This window comes from Paramisgurnus dabryanus, chromosome 5 (genome assembly GCF_030506205.2).
Source record: "Paramisgurnus dabryanus chromosome 5, PD_genome_1.1, whole genome shotgun sequence".
Classification (NCBI taxonomy): domain Eukaryota; kingdom Metazoa; phylum Chordata; class Actinopteri; order Cypriniformes; family Cobitidae; genus Paramisgurnus; species Paramisgurnus dabryanus.
In genome coordinates this window covers 2672243-2692159 of record NC_133341.1, presented here as the reverse complement: position 1 = coordinate 2692159, position 19917 = coordinate 2672243, and the positions used below count along the sequence as shown (strand labels likewise).

General features: G+C 39.0%; 2 protein-coding genes across 5 annotated transcripts; both read right to left on the bottom strand.

Annotated features, from left to right (window-relative positions):
• Positions 1-304: 304 nt before the first annotated feature.
• LOC135774078 (G2/M phase-specific E3 ubiquitin-protein ligase-like) lies at positions 305-15259 on the bottom strand. The gene is made up of 7 exons (XM_073814830.1): positions 15117-15259; positions 12923-13009; positions 12586-12842; positions 12275-12400; positions 1109-1249; positions 824-950; positions 305-722 (listed from the first exon to the last, which is right to left on the bottom strand). The coding sequence occupies exons 2-7, from the start codon at positions 12996-12998 to the stop codon at positions 559-561; spliced, it is 891 nt and encodes a 296-aa protein (XP_073670931.1). The 5' UTR covers positions 12999-13009; positions 15117-15259; the 3' UTR covers positions 305-558.
• LOC135787749 (uncharacterized) lies at positions 15182-18520 on the bottom strand. 4 transcript variants are annotated; one of them, XM_073814828.1, is made up of 9 exons: positions 18125-18520; positions 17153-17373; positions 16790-17009; positions 16635-16710; positions 16272-16531; positions 16028-16126; positions 15844-15896; positions 15638-15720; positions 15182-15314 (listed from the first exon to the last, which is right to left on the bottom strand). In XM_073814828.1, the coding sequence occupies exons 1-9, from the start codon at positions 18398-18400 to the stop codon at positions 15268-15270; spliced, it is 1335 nt and encodes a 444-aa protein (XP_073670929.1). In that variant the 5' UTR covers positions 18401-18520; the 3' UTR covers positions 15182-15267. The 4 variants fall into 4 exon arrangements, 3 of the variants coding, with proteins under 3 accessions (XP_073670929.1, XP_073670928.1, XP_073670930.1); XM_073814827.1 differs by having other exon boundaries at positions 15844-15914; positions 18125-18519; XR_012336735.1 differs by lacking the exon at positions 15844-15896 and having other exon boundaries at positions 18125-18519.
• Positions 18521-19917: the final 1397 nt, after the last annotated feature.

Here is a 19917-nt window from a genome sequence, read left to right as displayed (position 1 = left end):
TAAAAAAGCTTTTTATTTTATTAACTTTTTGTTATTGCACTTTAATTGTAAAGATGTTCCTACAATTAAAAACAACTAGTTTGAGATTTATATTCCCTTGTCATTTTTGTACTAGAATCCTCCACCTCTCCCGTTGAAAAAAGTAACTTTTACTCTGAGTAAAGTTAAAATGACTTACTTTTTACTTTTACTTGAGTAGATTTTTAGACAAGTAACTTTACTTTTACTTAAGTAAAATATTATTAAAGTAACTTTACTTTTACTTGAGTACAATATTTTATTACTCTTTCCACCTCTGGCCATTTGTACAAGCTTAAATAACATAGTATTTTACTTTAACTTTTGCAGACTTAAATCAACACAGCTTTCTTAGTTATACAACCTTGTAAGAGAGAAACATGTACAACATGAATGTATAAAAATTCTACCTTGTCTGACAATCCTGAATTAAAAAAGAACAAATGCTTGCAGACTACTGCAACAAAACGGGAATTTGGAATAGGACTACACAAGGCCAAATCCACTGCTAACAGATTTGAGGCACATTAGCATTTCCTTTTAAAAAGTAGCATAGTTATGGTAATGGCACGGGAGGCGGAGTGTGTTGAAACACGTGTGTGCCACTGGGTATTGACCAGTCACAATTTCTAGGACAAGGTATTCTTCTGGTATCTTCCACCCCACCCAGAACCTTGTCAGGTCACTCAGTAGAGATTGTGATGCTACAAATATGCAGACAATTAAGTTATGGAAAATAATGCAATACAATACATGGCAATTTATCCCCAATATTCGTTCAACATGATCAAGCTCATTGGCTTACCTTCCTCAATAAAAGTGCGCATGTAGCCAGAAATAAGGGTCAGCTTCTCCACAGTTATGTTGTCGTCGTCGTCATCATCGTCGTCATCCTCCTTTAGTTTTGGCCACGTAATTTTCTGGAGGAGAGTCTAGAAGTGTAGAATTAAGATGTGAGATCAAGAGTCTCTCCTTGGCTGTAGTCTCTATAGCTTATTCTGTGTAAATTGCTTTAGATAAAAGCATCTACTAAATTCATAAATGTATGTTATAACAGTCTTAAAAAAGAAATACTAGCAATTATATTTACCTGTGAATCAAGAACTACTGATGATTCCCTTGGAAAAAGAAACCTGTGGACATCTTGTCTTTTGGAAACAAGTGGCCAGATTCCCGTGTCCATTATCCCTTTGCATAGATCTTTGATTTGCTTCTCTACACGCCCAAGGACCTGAACATTTAAATGATTAAATATTAACATTTAAGTAAAAATACATATTACACCATAAAGGGATAGTTCACTTTAAAATGAAAATTCTGTCATCAATTCCTCATCCTCATGTTGTTCTAAACCTGTATGAATTTTTTTCTGATGAACAAAAGAAGATATTTTGAGAAATCATGGTAAACACACATTTTTTAGGAATAAAAAATATGATGGAATTTAATGGGTACCATCAACTGTGTGCTTACCATCATTTATTAAAATATTTTCTTATCACAATACTTTCAAAATATTTGGAAGTCTATAACGGTGGTCGCCTAAACTCAAAATACATTGAAAAAAAACTTGGCTGAAGTGGGTATCGAACCCGGGTCTACCCCATGACAGGCCTGACACGCTACCACTACGCCACCATTTAGTCACGTGATAGGCACCCCAAAATAAACCTTGGCAAGTTAAATTTATAGTCAAGGTAAAAAAAAAATGTTCGGGCGCCAGACATGATAAACCCGTCAACAAATTGACTTAGTTCAGGATAGCAAAAAGATAACCACCTGTTATACCAAAAATAATAATAATAACCTCAAAAAGGAAAAGAGATCATTTCACAAGGGATATTTATTCTTCCATAGGGTCATCATTATAGTCACAACGAAAACAAAATGGATAACAAAAAAAAAAACAATATATATATATATTTTATATATATATATATATATATATATATATATATATATATATATATATATATATATATATAAACCAAAATAAGAAAATGGAGTTCCCACTAACGGTCTCTGGTCATCACGTTCCGAGCCCTGTGCCAGAAACCGACTGCGTCACGCTAATCCAAATTCTCAGATTTGTGTCCCCATTCATTCACAAAAATGTCCATAAAAAAGAAGGAGAGCAAAGAAAACATTGGATGAACATCTCATTCGTTTGTGGACAATCACCAACATTAAATCAACAGCAACAATAATTTTTACGGTCAACAACAATTATAAATGAAACACTAAGCACACAGAATGTGCAAATAAAAAAGCCATGCTAGTGTGTGCATTTGTGCATGTGTTGTAGTGTGTGTAATAGCAGCACAGAGGTACTGACCACGTTTGCAGGTTCTTTAAGGCAGTGGTTCTCAATTCCAGTCCTCGGGACCCCCCTCCAGATTGTTTTAGATGTTTCCTTATATGAAACACCTGATTTCACTCATCAGGCTCCTTAATTAACACTCTAACAAGCGGAGGAACTGAATCAGGTGTTTCATATAAGGAGACATCGAAAATATTCTGGAGGGGGGTCCCAAGGACTGGAATTGAGAACCACTGCTTTAACCCTCTGGGGTCTAAGGGGTTTTTAGGGCCCTGGGGAAGTTTTGACATGCACTGACATTTGTGCTTTTTTCAGTTGCTTGAAAACATATTAATGGCAAAAGTCTCATAACACTGTGTTCATCACAAACTGGGCTACAATATCATATAATCAACATGTATGTACATGTTTGTATTTTTGAGAGAAAAATGTTTATGCGTGGTTTTTGAAAAAGCAAAATTTTTAAGTCACTGATATAACTCCACAAAACTCATTCTAAACATGTTTTCCCAAGACTTTCCAAACAGGATCTAGTAGTCTAGAGTTTTTTCTTCAAAATGATGTGAAAATCATATGGCCTACTCAATCACATAAAGCAATGCATTGATTTACAATTTCTAAGACACTTTTGCTTGGCAAAGGCTGTATGCGTGGAGGCGGGAAAGCTCCTGAATAATCAGTGATTGACAGCTGAGAGACAAAAGAGTTGAATAATGAGCCACTAATGAGCCTTGTGTGGATGTTCAACAGGAATGTAACCCTCAGTAAAACCATGATAAGGTTTACTTTTCAATACAATGTAAACACACACACACACACACACACACACTAATATATATATATATATATATATATATTTCTATTGAAATATTTTCTATTAATATCACAAGTATAAGTTACCTTTTAAAAACCATAGTAGCCTAATCATGGTAAAGGTACTGTTTGGCCATCATAAAGTGAACGCAGGGTTTGTGTTTGGTTGGCCAGCGAGAGGTTTACTTTTGTGCAGTAAAAAGCTCAAAAGAACAACTGCCTATCGTTGTCTGGACTCCTATTTGTGTTTTTGTAATCATTATAGTAGAAACACAACCAGGGACACGCGTGATAAACTTATCAATGTTTGTTTACAGCCGCCGCCATTACCTCACGTGTTGATCATGAAAGCAGTGAATGTGTGCACATGCGAGTGATCCTGTGTTTAATAAACTTGCTGTGCGGAGATATGCGCTTAGACGCAACTAAATAAGGATTGTACTGTTTGCAATCGCATATTTTATAAGAATACCAAAAAGCGCGTCGAGTTTCCTGACTCGCGTGTTTGTGTATGTGCGTTCCCGTCGCCTCAGCTGTTTGACGGAAGACAAAGAAAACACTCGCGTCTGGAGAAACTGACACACATCCGCAAGTAAATAAGGATTTATATGTCGGACATCGATCCCGTCACACTGACGAAGCACACACACTCGCGTCTGTCTGGAGATTTAGGCGCGAGTAAACAAGTATGTGATGTGTGCAATCGCATCTTTTATAATGATACCACAAAGCGCTTCAAATATGAGGTATTGTGTGTTTGTGTGTGCGTTTGGACGTCGATCGAGTCACACTCGCGTCTGGAGATAACTTTAGTTACAGTCACGAGTAAACAAGTAGATGTCATGTTTCCAGCACTCGGATTAAAACTTAACACAGCAGTGAATGGTGTGGAATGTCCATTGACTGTCAATATGCAGAGACGGAATGTCCATTGACTGTGGGGTTGACTAATGAATATGGATGATCTCTGCTCTTTTCTTCAATGGAGCGGGGCGTGGCTCATTATAGATAATGAAGCAACAGAAGAAAGACGGTACATCTCTCTCTTCTAATACAGTTAACAACGAATTACAATATTTGTTTTCGATTTCACTTACATCTTCCAAAAGCAGACATTCCAAGGATTATGTAGACATTTATCTTTTGTTTATATGACAAATATTCGTTAAGTTAGAGTTAATTTTTCTGACGTGTTTCTGAAAGGACTTCACTGAGGGAGAGAGAACAAAACGCGCATCATGTTTATTTTCTTAATTTTGCGAAAAGCACAACATGCTGTTTTTATTGGGAGTGGACAGAAAAAAACTAGACAATTTAATGTTTTAAATGATGTATAAATCATATCTGTATGTCAAAAATCAGCAGAGTTATCTAAGTCTCTTTGGGGAGAGATCGAAAAATAAAGAGTTTGCGGCGCCCGCGCCGCAGCCGACCCCAGAGTGTTAAGGCAAAAAATGAGTATCGGGGTCAGCCGACCCCAAGATTGGTGGATAAGCGGTGTTTTCCTTGTCTTCAGAACAGCACGCGACAGTTGGTCTGGAAGTGCCACGTTTCAGTCACACACCAGACATACACGTGAAACAGCTGATTGACACACAGCCGTCTTTCCACCATAACCTCACTCATACGCAAACTTCCTGTGTAAACAAACGGATGACGCCTCTGATTCAGGTACGACATGGCCCTCTTAAATACAACTTCCTTCCGTCGTTAATTGACACACTCCACCCAGAAACACGGTAAAAATTAAAGTGAAAATAACCAATGCTGTGGGACAGATTCTCTTGTTTGCCACACTCTCCCCCCCTAGAAAAAAAACAACCTATGGTTGTTTAGAAGGAAGCGTTGATTAAAATCCTAGAAAATCTTCGTCATCAGAGGATTCTTGAAATATGTTCAGGAGTTTTTCCTTTTCTTGGATCTCCAATTCCTCAGCAGTTGGATAACACATTTTGATGTTGCAAACATTTGCTGTACGTACGTCTTCTCCAGTATCTTCAAGGGCTATTTGATAGTTCACCGGACCCAGCTGCTTGATGATACGGTAAGGACCTTTCCATTTTTGGGCTAGCTTTGCGCAAAATTTATGCTGTGCAGCAGACTGAGGAAAGTTACGCAACCATACTCTATCCTTGCTTTTGAATGTTACATCTCTTCTATTTTTGTTGTAGTTCCTCAGTTGTCTCATTTTAGCTTTCTTGCTGTTTTCTTTGGCTTGGGTTTGCAGATGATGAAGATGATGCACTACATCATATGAGGCAGCGTCTGGGGTTAGATTTGGCCTCGAGAGTATTTTGTCCATTGGACTTTGAAGTTTCCTACCCAGTTGGAGTTCTGCTGGGGTTAATCCTGTGGTCCCTTGAACGGCTGAATTAAGGGCGAATCTGAATTCTGGTAAGAACTGGTCCCACCGCTGATGGTTGTCATCCACATAGGCTGCCATCATGCTCTTGAAATTTCGATTAACTCTTTCTGTCATGTTGGTTTGGGGATGATAGGCTGTAGTTAATTTTGGAATAACACTCCAGTTCTCACATAACTCTCTGAAAACAGATGAAACAAACTGAGCGCCTCTGTCTGAAAGAACAAAGTCGGGTACGCCCCACCGTGTCAGGATGTCTTTTCTGAAGATGGAGGCAACATTCTTCGCGGTAGCACTCCGAATGGGGAACAGCTCAACCCATCGAGAATAATAATCAACAAAGACCAGCAAGTATTCGTTTTGATTTGTGCTACGTGGCAACGGACCCATAAGGTCGACTCCTAGCATTTGGTTTGGGCGGCTTGTTGTGATTTGCTGTAGTTTTCCAGCAGGCTTCCGGTTATCACTTTTCAGAGTTTGACATTTAACACAGGTCCTCACATGCTGTTTAACCGCTGACCACATCCCTGGCCAAAAAGCTACTTCCTGGAGTCGCTTATAGGTCTTGTAGATTCCTCCGTGGCCACAGATAGGGGTGGAGTGATAATACTGGAGAAGGGTGGATTGAAGACTGCTGGGGACGTAGATTCTGTAATGCAGTTGGTTATTTGTCAGGTATGTTTTGTGATACAATTTGTCCTCAATTATTTCGTACTGGTCACTCAGGCTAGCACCATTGTCTGCAACTGCTTGCAATAATTTTGTAACTTCGGGGTCTTTGTGTTGTTCTTCCCACAGTACAACATCTGATATAGGTAATGCTTGTTCTATTCTGCTGGTGTACAAGTTACACCCTGGGGTGCCTGAAGACCTTGATAGGGCATCTGGAGCTACATTCAATTTCCCTTTTCGGTACTCAATAACAAAATTAAATTTCTGCAATCGCAGAACCCGGCTAATAAGGCGCTGGTGGTTTTAGTTGAGTTTAGGACCCATTGCAGGGCAGAATGGTCTGTAACAACTGTAAAAAGCTTGTGCTCCAGGTGATGTTGCCACTTTTCCAGGGCCCAGATGACTGCAAGACATTCCTTCTCTGTTGCAGTATAATTAAGCTCGGCCCCAGTTAAGGTTCGGCTTGCATAGGCTTTAACCTCCTCTCTTCCTACATCTCTCCGTTGTGCTAATATGGCCCCCAGGCCAGTGTCACTGGCATCGGTGTATAACATGAATGGCCCCTGAAGATCGGGATGGCCCAGAATAGGAGGTGAGGTGAGACAAGACTTTAGCTGGTCAAAAGCTTGCTGACACTGAGTTGTCCATTGAAAACGCTGTCCCTTCTTTTTAAGTGCGTTGAGGGGTTCAGTAATCTTGGAAAAATTTGGAACGAACCGGTGATACCACCCTGCTAACCCGAGGAACCGCTGAACTTCCTTTAAGTTCGTGGGCACAGGGTAGGCATGAATGGCTTCCGTCTTACATGGGTCTGCTGAAATGCCCTTGACACTTACGACATGTCCCAGGAAGGTGAGTTCTTGAAGACAGAATTGACTCTACTTCAGTCTGGAGGTCGTGGAAATGCTGGGTTACTGAAGGCGAGTACACAATGATGTCATCGATGTACACAAAGCATATTTCTCCCCTGAGTTCTCCCAGAACTGTCTCCATGAGCCTCTGAAAAGTGGCGGGAGCATTTTTGAGCCCAAACGGCATAACATTAAAATGATAAAGACCTGCAGGAGTGATGAAGGCTGTCTTGGTTTTGCTGTTGGGGTCCATGGTCACCTGCCAATATCCACTGTTTAAATCGATTGTAGAGAAGATGGCTGCTCCAGAGAGTGATTCCAGAATTTCTGTTATATTGGGAAGGGGGTAAGCATCACTTTCTGTTACAGAATTAACTTTTCTATAGTCCACACAGAATCTAAATTTGACATCTTTCTTTCTTACTAAGACCACAGGAGATGCCCATCCAGAGTGGGATGGCTCAACTATTCCTTGCCTCAACATCTCATCAAGTTGCTCCTCCAGGGCAAGTTGCTTGAGAGGAGACAAACGATATGGCCGTTGTTTAATAGGGACTTGGCTGGTAGCATAGATGCTGTGTTGGAGAACCTCAGTGCGTCCAGTACAGAGAGTACACACTTGAGGGTTTTCGTTTAGGATTTGGAGTAACTGTTGTTTTTCCTCAAAGGGTAAATGAGCAGCGTCCACAGCATGGTTGATCAATGTCTTTTCATCAATACTGGTGACTTCCTTAAATTTACATCTCTCTTTTTGGGGACTTACAGTTGGCACACTTGGATTTCCTGGTTGAAAGGGGTACTCTTTTGAAGGATCTAGCTTGAATGAGTATTTTTGATCAATGACATTTAATTGCAGCCCACTGAAGAAAATAAAGTCCAACCCCAAAACTACAGCATAAGCTAGAGCTTGGGGTGAAAGTACAGCAGTAGGTAAGGTAAATGCTTGGTCATGTAAAGTAATTGTGGTATTCAGCCATCCTAATGGAATCTCTGCTTTACCATTTGCGAGATAAAGAGGACCACTGCACCACGGTTGCAGCTGGTCCGAGAATGTAAGCTGACTCATGAGATTTTCATTAATGAGTGTGTAGCTTGCACCAGTGTCCACAATGGCTTTACCTGACCAGGTATTGATGCAAAGGGGAACAACTAGTTGTTGAGATATCGCTACACATTCATTAGAACTTGTAGATGAGGAGGTTTTCTTGGTTGCTGATTGTGACCTATTAATTTTTGTTGCAGCAACAGAGTTGGTGGATGGGTGACCACCTGACTTGGGATAAGGTTGTTTGCTGCTGGTGGAATACAGTGGACCAGATGTCTGAGCTGACTGGGGAGAGGTATAGTGTGGACATTTTCCTGGTGGATGCTGTCCTCTACATCTCCAGCACTGAACAGGGATTTTCTCACTAGGTTGGTTTGAGGAGGGTCTTTGGGATGTGGCTTGATGCTTAGGGCCCATCCGACTACAGTCATAACGCAGCTGTTGCCCATAATCTCTTTCCGGTTGATGTCCTAATTTTACCAGCTCTTCCACCGTATTCACCCGGCTACGCAATTGGCTGGCAAGGTACGGCTTGATATTCTTAAGTATCATCTTCACAATCTCACCCTCTGTAAGATCTGCCTTCCATCTTCTACAAAGAGCTCTGTAAGAAAACGCAAAATCTCTAATAGATTCTGTGTTTTTTTTTAATCCTTGTACGGACACGTTCAACCAGTTCATCCTCATAATCCTCAGAAAGGAAAGCAGATAGAAATGCAGTCTCAAACTCATTCCAGGTGGTTATGGTGGACCGCCTGACTTCCCACCAGTCACGTGCTGTTCCATACAAGACAGTACGGAAAGTAGCCAGGATGTCTGCATCTGTCAGAGGATGTATAGCCAAAAAATCCTGACATTTGGTTAAGTACAATAGTGGGTCTGCATCGTCGGAAGGGCTTCCAAAGGTGGGGAAAGTTAATTTAATATGGTCCCTTTTAACCACAGATGTTAAAGAAGGGGTTGAAGAAGTTGAGTGAGTCACTTGAGCAGATGGAGATGGCTGGGAGGAAGTACTGGTAGTGTTGGGGTTTGGTGGTGTCAATACACTAAACTTTTGTTGATCTGCATTTTTGTTGACACTTTGAAATCCTTTCTCCACTTCACATTTCAACTCTTTGAAACTGGTGAGACATTGATCAGTTTGGGAAACACATTGAAGGAGTTGTGAAGTTATCTCATTATGGCTTGTTTTAAAGGGGCCATGTCACAGGACTTTTTTAAGATGTCAAATAAATCTTTGGTGTCCCCAGAGCACATATGTGAAGTTTTAGCTCAAAATACCATATAAATAATTTATTATAGCATGTTAAAATTGACACTTTATAGGTGCAAGCAAAAATGTGCTGTTTTGGGTGTGTCCTTTAAAATGCACATGAGCGGATGAAGTGCAAACACTGATCACAATGATGGTGGTTTGTTGAAATTGAAACTCAATTATTCTGTGAATTATTTTCTCTCTGTTCTAAATGGCAGTGCTGTGGTTGGATTAAGGGGTGATTTTATTATAATAAGAGCTCCTTATGACATCATAAGGAGAGCCAAATTTCAACGACCTATTTTTTCATGTGCTTGTAGAGAATGGTTTACCAAAACGAAGTTACTGGGTTGATCTTTTTCAAATTTTCTAGGTTGATAGCAGCACTAGGGACCCAATAATAGCACTTAAACATGAAAAAAGTCAGATTTTCATGCCATGGCCCCTTTAAAGTGTTTTGAACAGCTTTGATGTCCTGCTGAACCTCTGCTTGGAGTTGATCAACCATGAATCGTAGTTCAGACACCAAAGTAGATTCCACCTTCTGGAGTTCTTCCGAGATCATTAACTTCATCGCTTTAGTCAGGTTATCTGCTTCAGTTCCTCTTGTTGCTTTGTGGTAGAAAACAGGGTTAACACTTGATTTTTGTTATCCTCCACTTTTCCCACAAGATCGACCATCTGACTCTGGTGATGAGAAGAGGTATCTTTCACTTCCTGAGTAAGTTCATTCACTCTTCTTTCTTGTCGTGCCATTAAGTCAAACAAGGTATCCCAGTTCCCTTGTACCCGGGCTGTGACTTCTTGTATTTCCCTTCCAGGAGTTGGTAGAATGTTGGGCAGATCATGTTGTGCTACTGAAGAAGGAGTTCCATTTTCAGATGAGGTGCAAAGTTGCATGTTATCCCCTTGTGGTGCCCAGGTGAGAGTTTGCACTGGAGTGCTCCCAGCTCGAGCAGGAGAGGGCATGTGCACACCAGTTCCAGGATGAACAGGGCTGAATGGGGTAGGATAGAACACAGGAGCACATGGAGGTGGTACCAGAGGCATCCACGGTCGCAGTGCAGGCGGCCCTACTGGAGTTGAAATGTTTGGTGGAGGCTCAATTTCCACAAAAGTAGATTGGGAAGGAGGGGTATGCTCCATGATTTTTGTGATTGAGTGTAAAATGTTGAGTGTGAAAAACAATAAATATCAGTAAATGAGATGCGTGTCAGTTTGTTGGTCTCTGAAAAATTTCTAATCAACAATATACAACTTTTCACAACTGTTCAACCAATATCATCTCAAAACACCAAGAAAAAAAAGTATTCAAAGTCACCTTCACTTATATCAATAATTCAAACGATTATCAATTTCTGTGACCCCTTAGAGATAACACTCTAATTATTCAATTAGCACACACAGTTTACACACCAAACAATTTTTGCAAGTATAAATAATTTACACGATTATTTCAGACAATTTCATCGTTTCACACACACAAAAAATTTCAAATCACAAAGTTTCAGTTTTTTTTTCAATATTGTTCAATAGTTCACAGGAATTGTCAAAATCAAGTGTTCAAGTCCCTGTTCGGGCGCCACTCTATAACGGTGGTCGCCTAAACTCAAAATACATTGAAAAAAAACTTGGCTGAGGTGGGTATCGAACCCGGGTCTACCCCATGACAGGCCTGACGCGCTACCGCTACGCCACCGTTTAGTCACGTGATAGGCACCCCGAAATAAACCTTGGCAAGTTAAATTTATAGTCACGGTAAAAAAACAAAATGTTCGGGCGCCAGACAGGATAAACCCGTCAACAAATTGACTTAGTTCAGGATAGCAAAAAGATAACCACCTGTTATACCACAAATAATAATAATAACCTCAGAAAGGAAAAGAGATCATTTCACAAGGGATATTTATTCTTCCATAGGTTCATCATTATAGTCACACCGAAAACGAAATGGATAACAGACAAAAAAAAAACTATATATATATATATATATATATATATATATATATATATATATATATAAACCAAAATAAGAAAATGGAGTTCCCACTAGCGGTCTCTGGTCATCACGTTCCGAGCCCTGTGCGTCACGCTAATCAAGATTCGCAAATTTGTGTCCCCATTCATTCACAAACATGTCCATAAAAAAGAAAGAGAGCAAAGAAAACATTGGATGAACATCTCATTCGTTTGTGGACAATCACCAACATTAAATCAACAGCAACAATAATTTTTACGGTCAACAACAATTATAAATGAAACACTAAGCACACAGAATGTGCAAATAAAAAAGCCATGCTAGTGTGTGCATTTGTGCATGTGTAGTAGTGTGTGTAATAGTGGCACAGAGGTACTGACCACGTTTGCAGGTTCTTTAAGGCAAAAAATGAGTATCGGGGTCAGCCGACCCCAAGATTGGTGGATAAGCGGTGTTTTCCTTGTCTTCAGAACAGCACGCGACGTGCCACGTTTCAGTCACACACCAGACATACACGCGAAACAGCTGATTGACACGCAGCAGTCTTTCCACCATAACCTCACTCATATGCAAACTTCCTGTGTAAACAAACGGATGACGCCTCTGATTCAGGTACGACATGCCCCTCTTAAATACAACTTCCTTCCGTCGTTAATTGACACACTCCACCCAGAAACACGGTAAAAATTAAAGTGAAAATAACTAATGCTGTGGGACAGATTCTCTTGTTTGCCACAAGTCGATGGTCACTTACTGCTTTGTGTTTACAATCATTTCTCAAAATATCTTTTGTCTTCATCAGAATAAAGAAACTCATACAGATTTAGAACAACATGAGAATGAGGAAATGATGACAGAATTTTCATTTTAAAGTGAACCATCCCTATCATACACACTGCTGAAATGTAATCACTACATCAGATCAATTAGTAAATGAAGGTAAAAACACAGTTTTGTTACAGCATGTGTCAGCAGTTGCTGGAACAGCCACTCCTTGTTTGTAGAAGATGGGATCGGAAGGTCCCAGAACAAACACAAATCAGTTAGTCGTGTGTGTTCTGCTTCGTGAAGTTTTGCTTTATTGAGCTGCATGAAGGAAAAAAGTCTATGGTTAGACATGACGACAGTATGGTTTTGTTTTGTAACTCTTAAAAAAAACAGTTTATGCTTAAGACAAATTTTCTAAAGTTTAAAATAAAAAAATAAACATGACCGTCATACATGACATAGTCCAACACAGTACGCATTTTAAGTTCAATACGGTTTCTTACCAAACTAATAGTTTCTCTGTGATCCAAATCAGGACAGTCCTGCAGAGTTAAAGCTGATGCAGCGCTGTCGATAGTTCCACCAGTTAAAAGGATAACAACAGGCACACTTAATCCAGAAAGACAAGGCCCGCCATGAATAAAAGAATGGCCGATCATTCGACCTGCCATCTGGAAAAGATTGCTGTCACGGACTACAGCAGAAGCTGTGGGGACACGATGGTCTTTCTCCCCTTCAAAAAGTGTTGCAGCAGATGAGCCTTTGAAACGATAATAATTAACCTTAATTATTAATTGCAGTATTTTTTTTAAATATACAGTTTAACAAAACCTCACAAACCTAAATTTAACATGAACCCAGTCTTCAATTTCTCCATAACCATAGATAAAACATGGCGGTTCACCCCGGTACCCATAGCTGCATCCCCTTGGGTTCCAAAAGTACAAAAGTACATTAAAATAATATTTGGTAAACAACTGTTCCACAATATTTAAATGCAAAATTACAAAAACATTTCATAAAGAACATGAAGACCTAGTAGTTTCAGTTTAAAAAAAATAAGTATAACACTTTACAATAAGGTGCTATTAGTTACCCTTAGTAAATGCATTAGCTAACATTGGATAATCACCTTTTTTCAGCATTTATTAAGGCTCGTCAATGTTAGTAAATGTCAACAGTAATCCACGTTAGTTTAAGATGTACAGTCTTGTTCAAAATAATAGCAGTACAATGTGACTAACCAGAATAATCAAGGTTTTTAGTATATTTTTTTATTGCTACGTGGCAAACAAGTTACCAGTAGGTTCAGTAGATTCTCAGAAAACAAATGAGACCCAGCATTCATGATATGCACGCTCTTAAGGCTGTGCAATTGGGCAGTTAGTTGAATTAGTTGAAAGGGGTGTGTTCAAAAAAATAGCAGTGTGGCATTCAATCACTGAGGTCATCAATTTTGTGAAGAAACAGGTGTGAATCAGGTGGCCCCTATTTAAGGATGAAGCCAACACTTGTTGAACATGCATTTGAAAGCTGAGAAAATGGGTCGTTCAAGACATTGTTCAGAAGAACAGCGTACTTTGATTAAAAAGTTGATTGAAGAGGGGAAAACCTATAAAGAGGTGCAAAAAATGATTGGCTGTTCAGCTAAAATGATCTCCAATGCCTTAAAATGGAGAGCAAAACCAGAAAGACATGGAAGAAAACGGAAGACAACCATCAAAATGGATAGAAGAATAACCAGAATGGCAAAGGCTCAGCCAATGATCACCTCCAGGATGATCAAAGACAGTCTGGAGTTACCTGTAAGTACTGTGACAGTTAGAAGACGTCTGTGTGAAGCTAATCTATTTTCAAGAATCCCCCGCAAAGTCCCTCTGTTAAAAAAAGGCATGTGCAGAAGAGGTTACAATTTGCCAAAGAACACATCAACTGGCCTAAAGAGAAATGGAGGAACATTTTGTGGACTGATGAGAGTAAAATTGTTCTTTTTGGGTCCAAGGGCCACAGGCAGTTTGTGAGACGACCCCCAAACTCTGAATTCAAGCCACAGTACACAGTGAAGACAGTGAAGCATGGAGCATGATATGGGCATGTTTCTCCTACTATGGTGTTGGGCCTATTTATCGCATACCAGGGATCATGGATCAGTTTGCATATGTTAAAATACTTGAAGAGGTCATGTTGCCCTATGCTGAAGAGGACATGCCCTTGAAATGGTTGTTTCAACAAGACAATGACCCAAAACACACTAGTAAACGGGCAAAGTCTTGGTTCCAAACCAACAAAATTAATGTTATGGAGTGGCCAGCCCAATCTCCAGACCTTAATCCAATTGAGAACTTGTGGGGTGATATCAAAAATGCTGTTTCTGAAGCAAAACCAAGAAATGTGAATGAATTGTGGAATGTTGTTAAAGAATGTCATGGAGTGGAATAACAGCTGAGAGGTGCCACAAGTTGGTTGACTCCATGCCACACAGATGTCAAGCAGTTTTAATAAACTGTGGTCATACAACTAAATATTAGATTAGTGATTCACAGGATTGCTAAATCCCAGAAAAAAAAATGTTTGTACAAAATAGTTTTGAGTTTGTACAGTCAAAGGTAGACACTGCTTTTTTTTTTAACACACCCCTTTCAACTAATTGCCCAATTGCACAGCCTTAAGAGCGTGCATATCATGAATGCTGGGTCTTGTTTGTTTTCTGAGAATCTACTGAACCTACTGGTAACTTGTTTGCCACGTAGCAATAAAAAATATACTAAAAACCTTGATTATTCTGGTTAGTCACATTGTACTGCTATTATTTTGAACAAGACTGTATTAACTAATGTTAAAAGTAAAACTGTTTGATTTCAAAAATATATTATTAAATGCTAAAATTAACAAAAAATAACATTAAAGAGTACTGTATTAGTATTGTTAATATGTGTTAGTTCAATTTAGCTAATGCATTACTGTTTAACAAATAGCATCTTATTGTAAAGCTTTATTTGGTGACACTTTACAAGTAAAACAAGTAATACACTACCTCTTAGTCTGCACTTCAGTGGAGCTGCCCAGGAAACATTGTTCTTTTTGTAAAATGAAATAAGGGTTCTATCCTGCTCATCCACAGAATCAAACTGATTAATGAGAAGTGTCAGACTTGGCTGTTCGCTGTTCAAATTAAGTAATTCCTCTCAAAACAAACTGCATGCCTTCTGGGGATCCATTTCATTTTCCCATCCTTAAAAATTTAAAACAAACAATTGGTTATATAAAATATTTTACTTTCACCTCTTTAATAAATAAAAAGAGAGAGGGAACAAGTTTTTACGCAGAACTATTTCTAGTTAATTGAACATTTTACTTAGAAGTCCATGCTTCCTTCTTAGCTATCTGCATCTCCTGTTAGTGTGTAACCAAATAATATTTTATTGATAAGAGGCAAGTAAGAGTCTAATAAAAATGCTTACAAATGTAATTGTTTCAAAAAGTTTAAAATAGTGACAGTGGAAAAACTATTTCCATATTTCAAATTGTTTTGAGTACTTCAAGAGCATAAAGTACCTGTTTTAGGTTCTGATGCTAATTGTGTCCGTGAGGATCCTGGCTGCTCCTCTGTTGTGGAAGTGTCATCAAATGTAGCCTCTCTAAAAATGCAATAAATTGCATTAGTCGTACACTGATGACTTCACAGATATCTTTAATATGAAACCATTTAAAATTGAAAAAAAAAATTATACATATAGTATAACCATGTGTGTATTGCTTACTTTTCACCACACATACTGGCATGATATGGAAGGAGATCAGATGGAAACGAAAGCTGACAAATGGGACAAACCTGCATACATACCAAGTGTAAATACTGGATGTAATATATACAATTTTTATCACATAAAACATTATTCTTTTGAAAAAGTGTCAGCTAATTCAACTTATTTTATCTTGGGTTACCTGTGATTTCTCTGCACTCCCTCTGGATTGCATGTCATTAAGGGTTGTCTCGTCATCTGCATGATCCTCATCATCTTCAATTACAGTTACTTCAGTCTTCTGGGCAAAAATAAAGGCACAGTACATAATTTAAGGAAGAACATTTGAAGTGTGTAAAACAAATTGTAGTGTTGAAACATTCAGTTGTACACACAAATGAAGAGGTGGAACAGCATTGTAAAAGTAATTACATTAAAATACATACTGTATCAGTTTCTTCACAGTCTTCAACATGAAGTGTTAACAACTGCAGTGGTATTTTTTTGCCACACTTCATGCAGCTTGCCTGTGGCATTTTTGAGAACTCAGCTGAACCATATGGCAGTGGTTCAGTGGAAAGTTCCTCCTGTAATGGAACTACATACAGGACGTTCTTGCCATTATTAGTAGAGGATTTCAGGAGACGAGTGGAATACCCCTCACTATCTGTTGGAATAACTGACAGCTTACGCTGTCCACCACCACCTTTTTTAAATCAGAGAAAAACATTAGCTGTATATAAGTCTATTTGTAGCAACAAAACATTAAGGCATACAACACCAGTTAAAATCAATAATGCAATTAATACCTGTAGATTTATAGAACATCCAACCGCCTTCTATACTTTTTAATTTGGGAAATTCATCCTCTAATTGAGAAACAATCTAAAAATAATAAACAAAAGTTGTTTAAGTTAAAAAACTCAACACATTACTAGTCACAAAACATTTTGTATGTCATTACCTTGCTGTGTTTTAAGTTGTCTGGAAGACTCAGAAGTCTTTTACCCAAGCCCGCATGTGCAAACTCTAGGTCTTCTGTGCCTTTTGGAGTGACAGGGGTCAGTTTGGGCAGGACATACACCTGAAAGTCTGTTGTTTTCACACTTGTTGATGGTGTTGAAAGGAAAAGTTTTTTCCCCCTAGGCTGATCATTTTGAGACTTGAACATACCAGGGAACTGCCTAATGTTAACACAGATCCAAGAAAAGAACACAGTTTTTGAAAGAGAAAAATCTAGTACAAAGACCTTATAATGTAATTTCTTAGTGACATGTCATCACTCATTACAATTACAAAAACACTTTAAAATCAGTGACTTGATTACCTTCTTAGTGCCTGCCTCACCCTAGTCTGTGAATCAGAACAGGAAGGAATCAAAGGAGAAGGGGCACTGACTCTTGCCCTATCTGAAGGAAGGGATGCTTCCCTTATTCTTTGGCTGTTCTCGGTGTCAACGTGTCCTGCTCTTGATGAGCTTGGTGCCAGATCCCTGGCTAACACTTCTACCAGAGCTCTCACAGCTGATTCCACCTCCGATGACAATGCCTATGAAAAGCTCATTTTTCTATGACTATGTGTGAGAGGGCATCAGTCATCTCTCCTGTACTGACTGAATCATAATTTGTTACATTAGAGAAATAACTTTAATGGTATGCTTATTTAGCATACATTATTTGTAACGTTTACATGATACACTGTTGCTAAGCATAGGGTGACGCAAAGTGGTTCGTTCTTGTCACATGACTTGCGGTGCGCGCGCTCATTTTGAAAAATTGAAATATTTTTATCTCGATGCAGCGTCGATGCGCCTAGAAAAAGAAGCGCAACGCGACCGCGTGAGTCCCTACTTGAGCGCGGTTGACGCGAGTTTACATTTCGCAAAAGACGTGAAATGTAAACGCCCCCTAACCCGACCACATAAAACAAAACTAATCACAGCGGGGACTCATAACTCCTGTCGGATGCGAAAACTGAAAACGAGCACTTTGGTAGCTACATATAACCAATAATTTACTAGCTGGCTGAAGTGACCAGGCCACCTCGATGACCAGCCCAGGCCTGCCAAACACGAGCGATCGGCGTGACAAAAGCCGCTCGTGTCCGGCATATACAGTGTTGAGATGCAAGAGGCACTCAACCATCGAACAACTTAAACGATTAAAACAATTACAGACATATTGTATTATAACGGGATTCCATTTCTAATTTTATCATGGAAGAGTTGAAAAACGTGTACATCCTAATCAAATTAAATGATCCCTGTGGATTGCAATCATAAATTAACTTTGGGACTTACTCGACGAGCGCTATCTTCAGCAGCCATGTTGAAGAGTCCTCCTGCATTGCGCAGTACAAGCGCAGAATTGTGCTTCTTGAGTCTGTTCAGTAAGGAGCGTTTTGATTGGTGGATCAAGAGCTCAACGCGATTGGCTAAAGAGAACGTCCTAAAAAAAAAAGATATTAATGAATCTTGACGTGGCAGGACAGTCTCAAAAATATCGCACACAAATTCAAAGCAATCCACGCGTGTGTGAGGACTTGTAAATGCAGATTCAACGATACATAAATACATGTGACATCATTCATAAATGTGTGATAGAAATAAATTCAAGAACTTCATATATACACATTTGTGAAAACAGTTTACATTTATTTAGGTTTTATTTATTTTGTGAGCATTTGGGCACATGTTTATGAATTGTACTTGTGAATTTATGAACTGTGTTTTGAATTTACGAAACTGATTTTGAAAATGCAAATTGGGCTTTGAATTTATGAATTTTTATTTGTAAATGTATTAATTTTGAAACAGTTCTGGCTCCATAAAGGTTTGATTTTTTAATGAGCGGTCTAATAACTGCTACTTTGAAAGCTGTTGGAACGTATCCTAATTCTAGCGATGAGTTAAAGATATTTAGTACTGGATCTGACACTACAGGAAATACCTCTTTAAGTAATTTTGTTGGAACGGGTCTAATATACAGGATGATGATTTCGATGATGTTACTAATTTAGCTCTTCTATTGTAGTAGGTTTAAATGACTCAAGATGTTCGTATGGTAGTCTAGTGTTGAATGTACTATTGGGTAGAGTGGTGGCTGCTTGGTAGCTTCTATGTTTTCCCTAATAACCGTAATTTTGTTAGTAAAGAAGTTCATGAAGTCGTTACTATTGTGTTGGAGTTTACTATTGGTTTCTGTTTATTCTTGGTTTCTAGTCAGTTTCGCAACTGTGCTAAAGAGGAAACGAGGGTTGTTATGATTTTCTTTAATTAGCGTACTGAGATAGGTAGATCTGGCGGTTTTTATAGCCTGTCTGTAGTATTGAACACTCTTTCCATGCTGCACGCCATACCTCTAACTTTGTGCTTTGGTAGTTTCGTTCCATTTTTCTAGCTACTTTTTAAGGGCTGCAGTATGATGGTCATACCACGGAGCTGGCGTTTTTTTATTCTCTTTTTTCGAATGGGAGCAACAGCATCCAGCGTGCTAGAACAGACGTTGTTCAGGTTTTCTATTACAATATTCAGATCTTCACAGTTATCTGCTACATGTTGCATTTGGGACAGGTCTGGAAGAGTGCTAATAAAGCTAGCTTTAGTGGTGGAAATTATTGTTCTAGCTAATCTGTAGCATGTTGTAGCCTGAGTGATCCTATCTAGAAGTACCGTGAATGACACAAGGCAATGGTCTGAAACTGCATCGCTCTAGGGCAGTAATTCTCAAAGTGTGGTCCGTGGACAACTAGTGGTCCGCCAAACCCCCCCAGTGGTCCGCCAAAAGATGACCTAAACTAGGCAAGTGTTTATACAATCGTCACTTATTTGTGTAGATTTTTAATGCACTTGCGAAACTGTGATATCAGTTCTTGCCTTTCTGTTTTAATAACGTAAAAATTGATCGGTTGGCTAAACCACAGTTTAAATGTTATGTTTTGAAATGTAATAGTTTTTGTTCATGTGTAAAATCCCTGTAATTTCAGTGATTTTGGACATTAAGGGGAACATTTTTTTTCAGTATTTTATTGATACCATATTTACAACCATAGACTTCATATACCCAGCACCTCAGTTTTAAACTAATGGCTCTT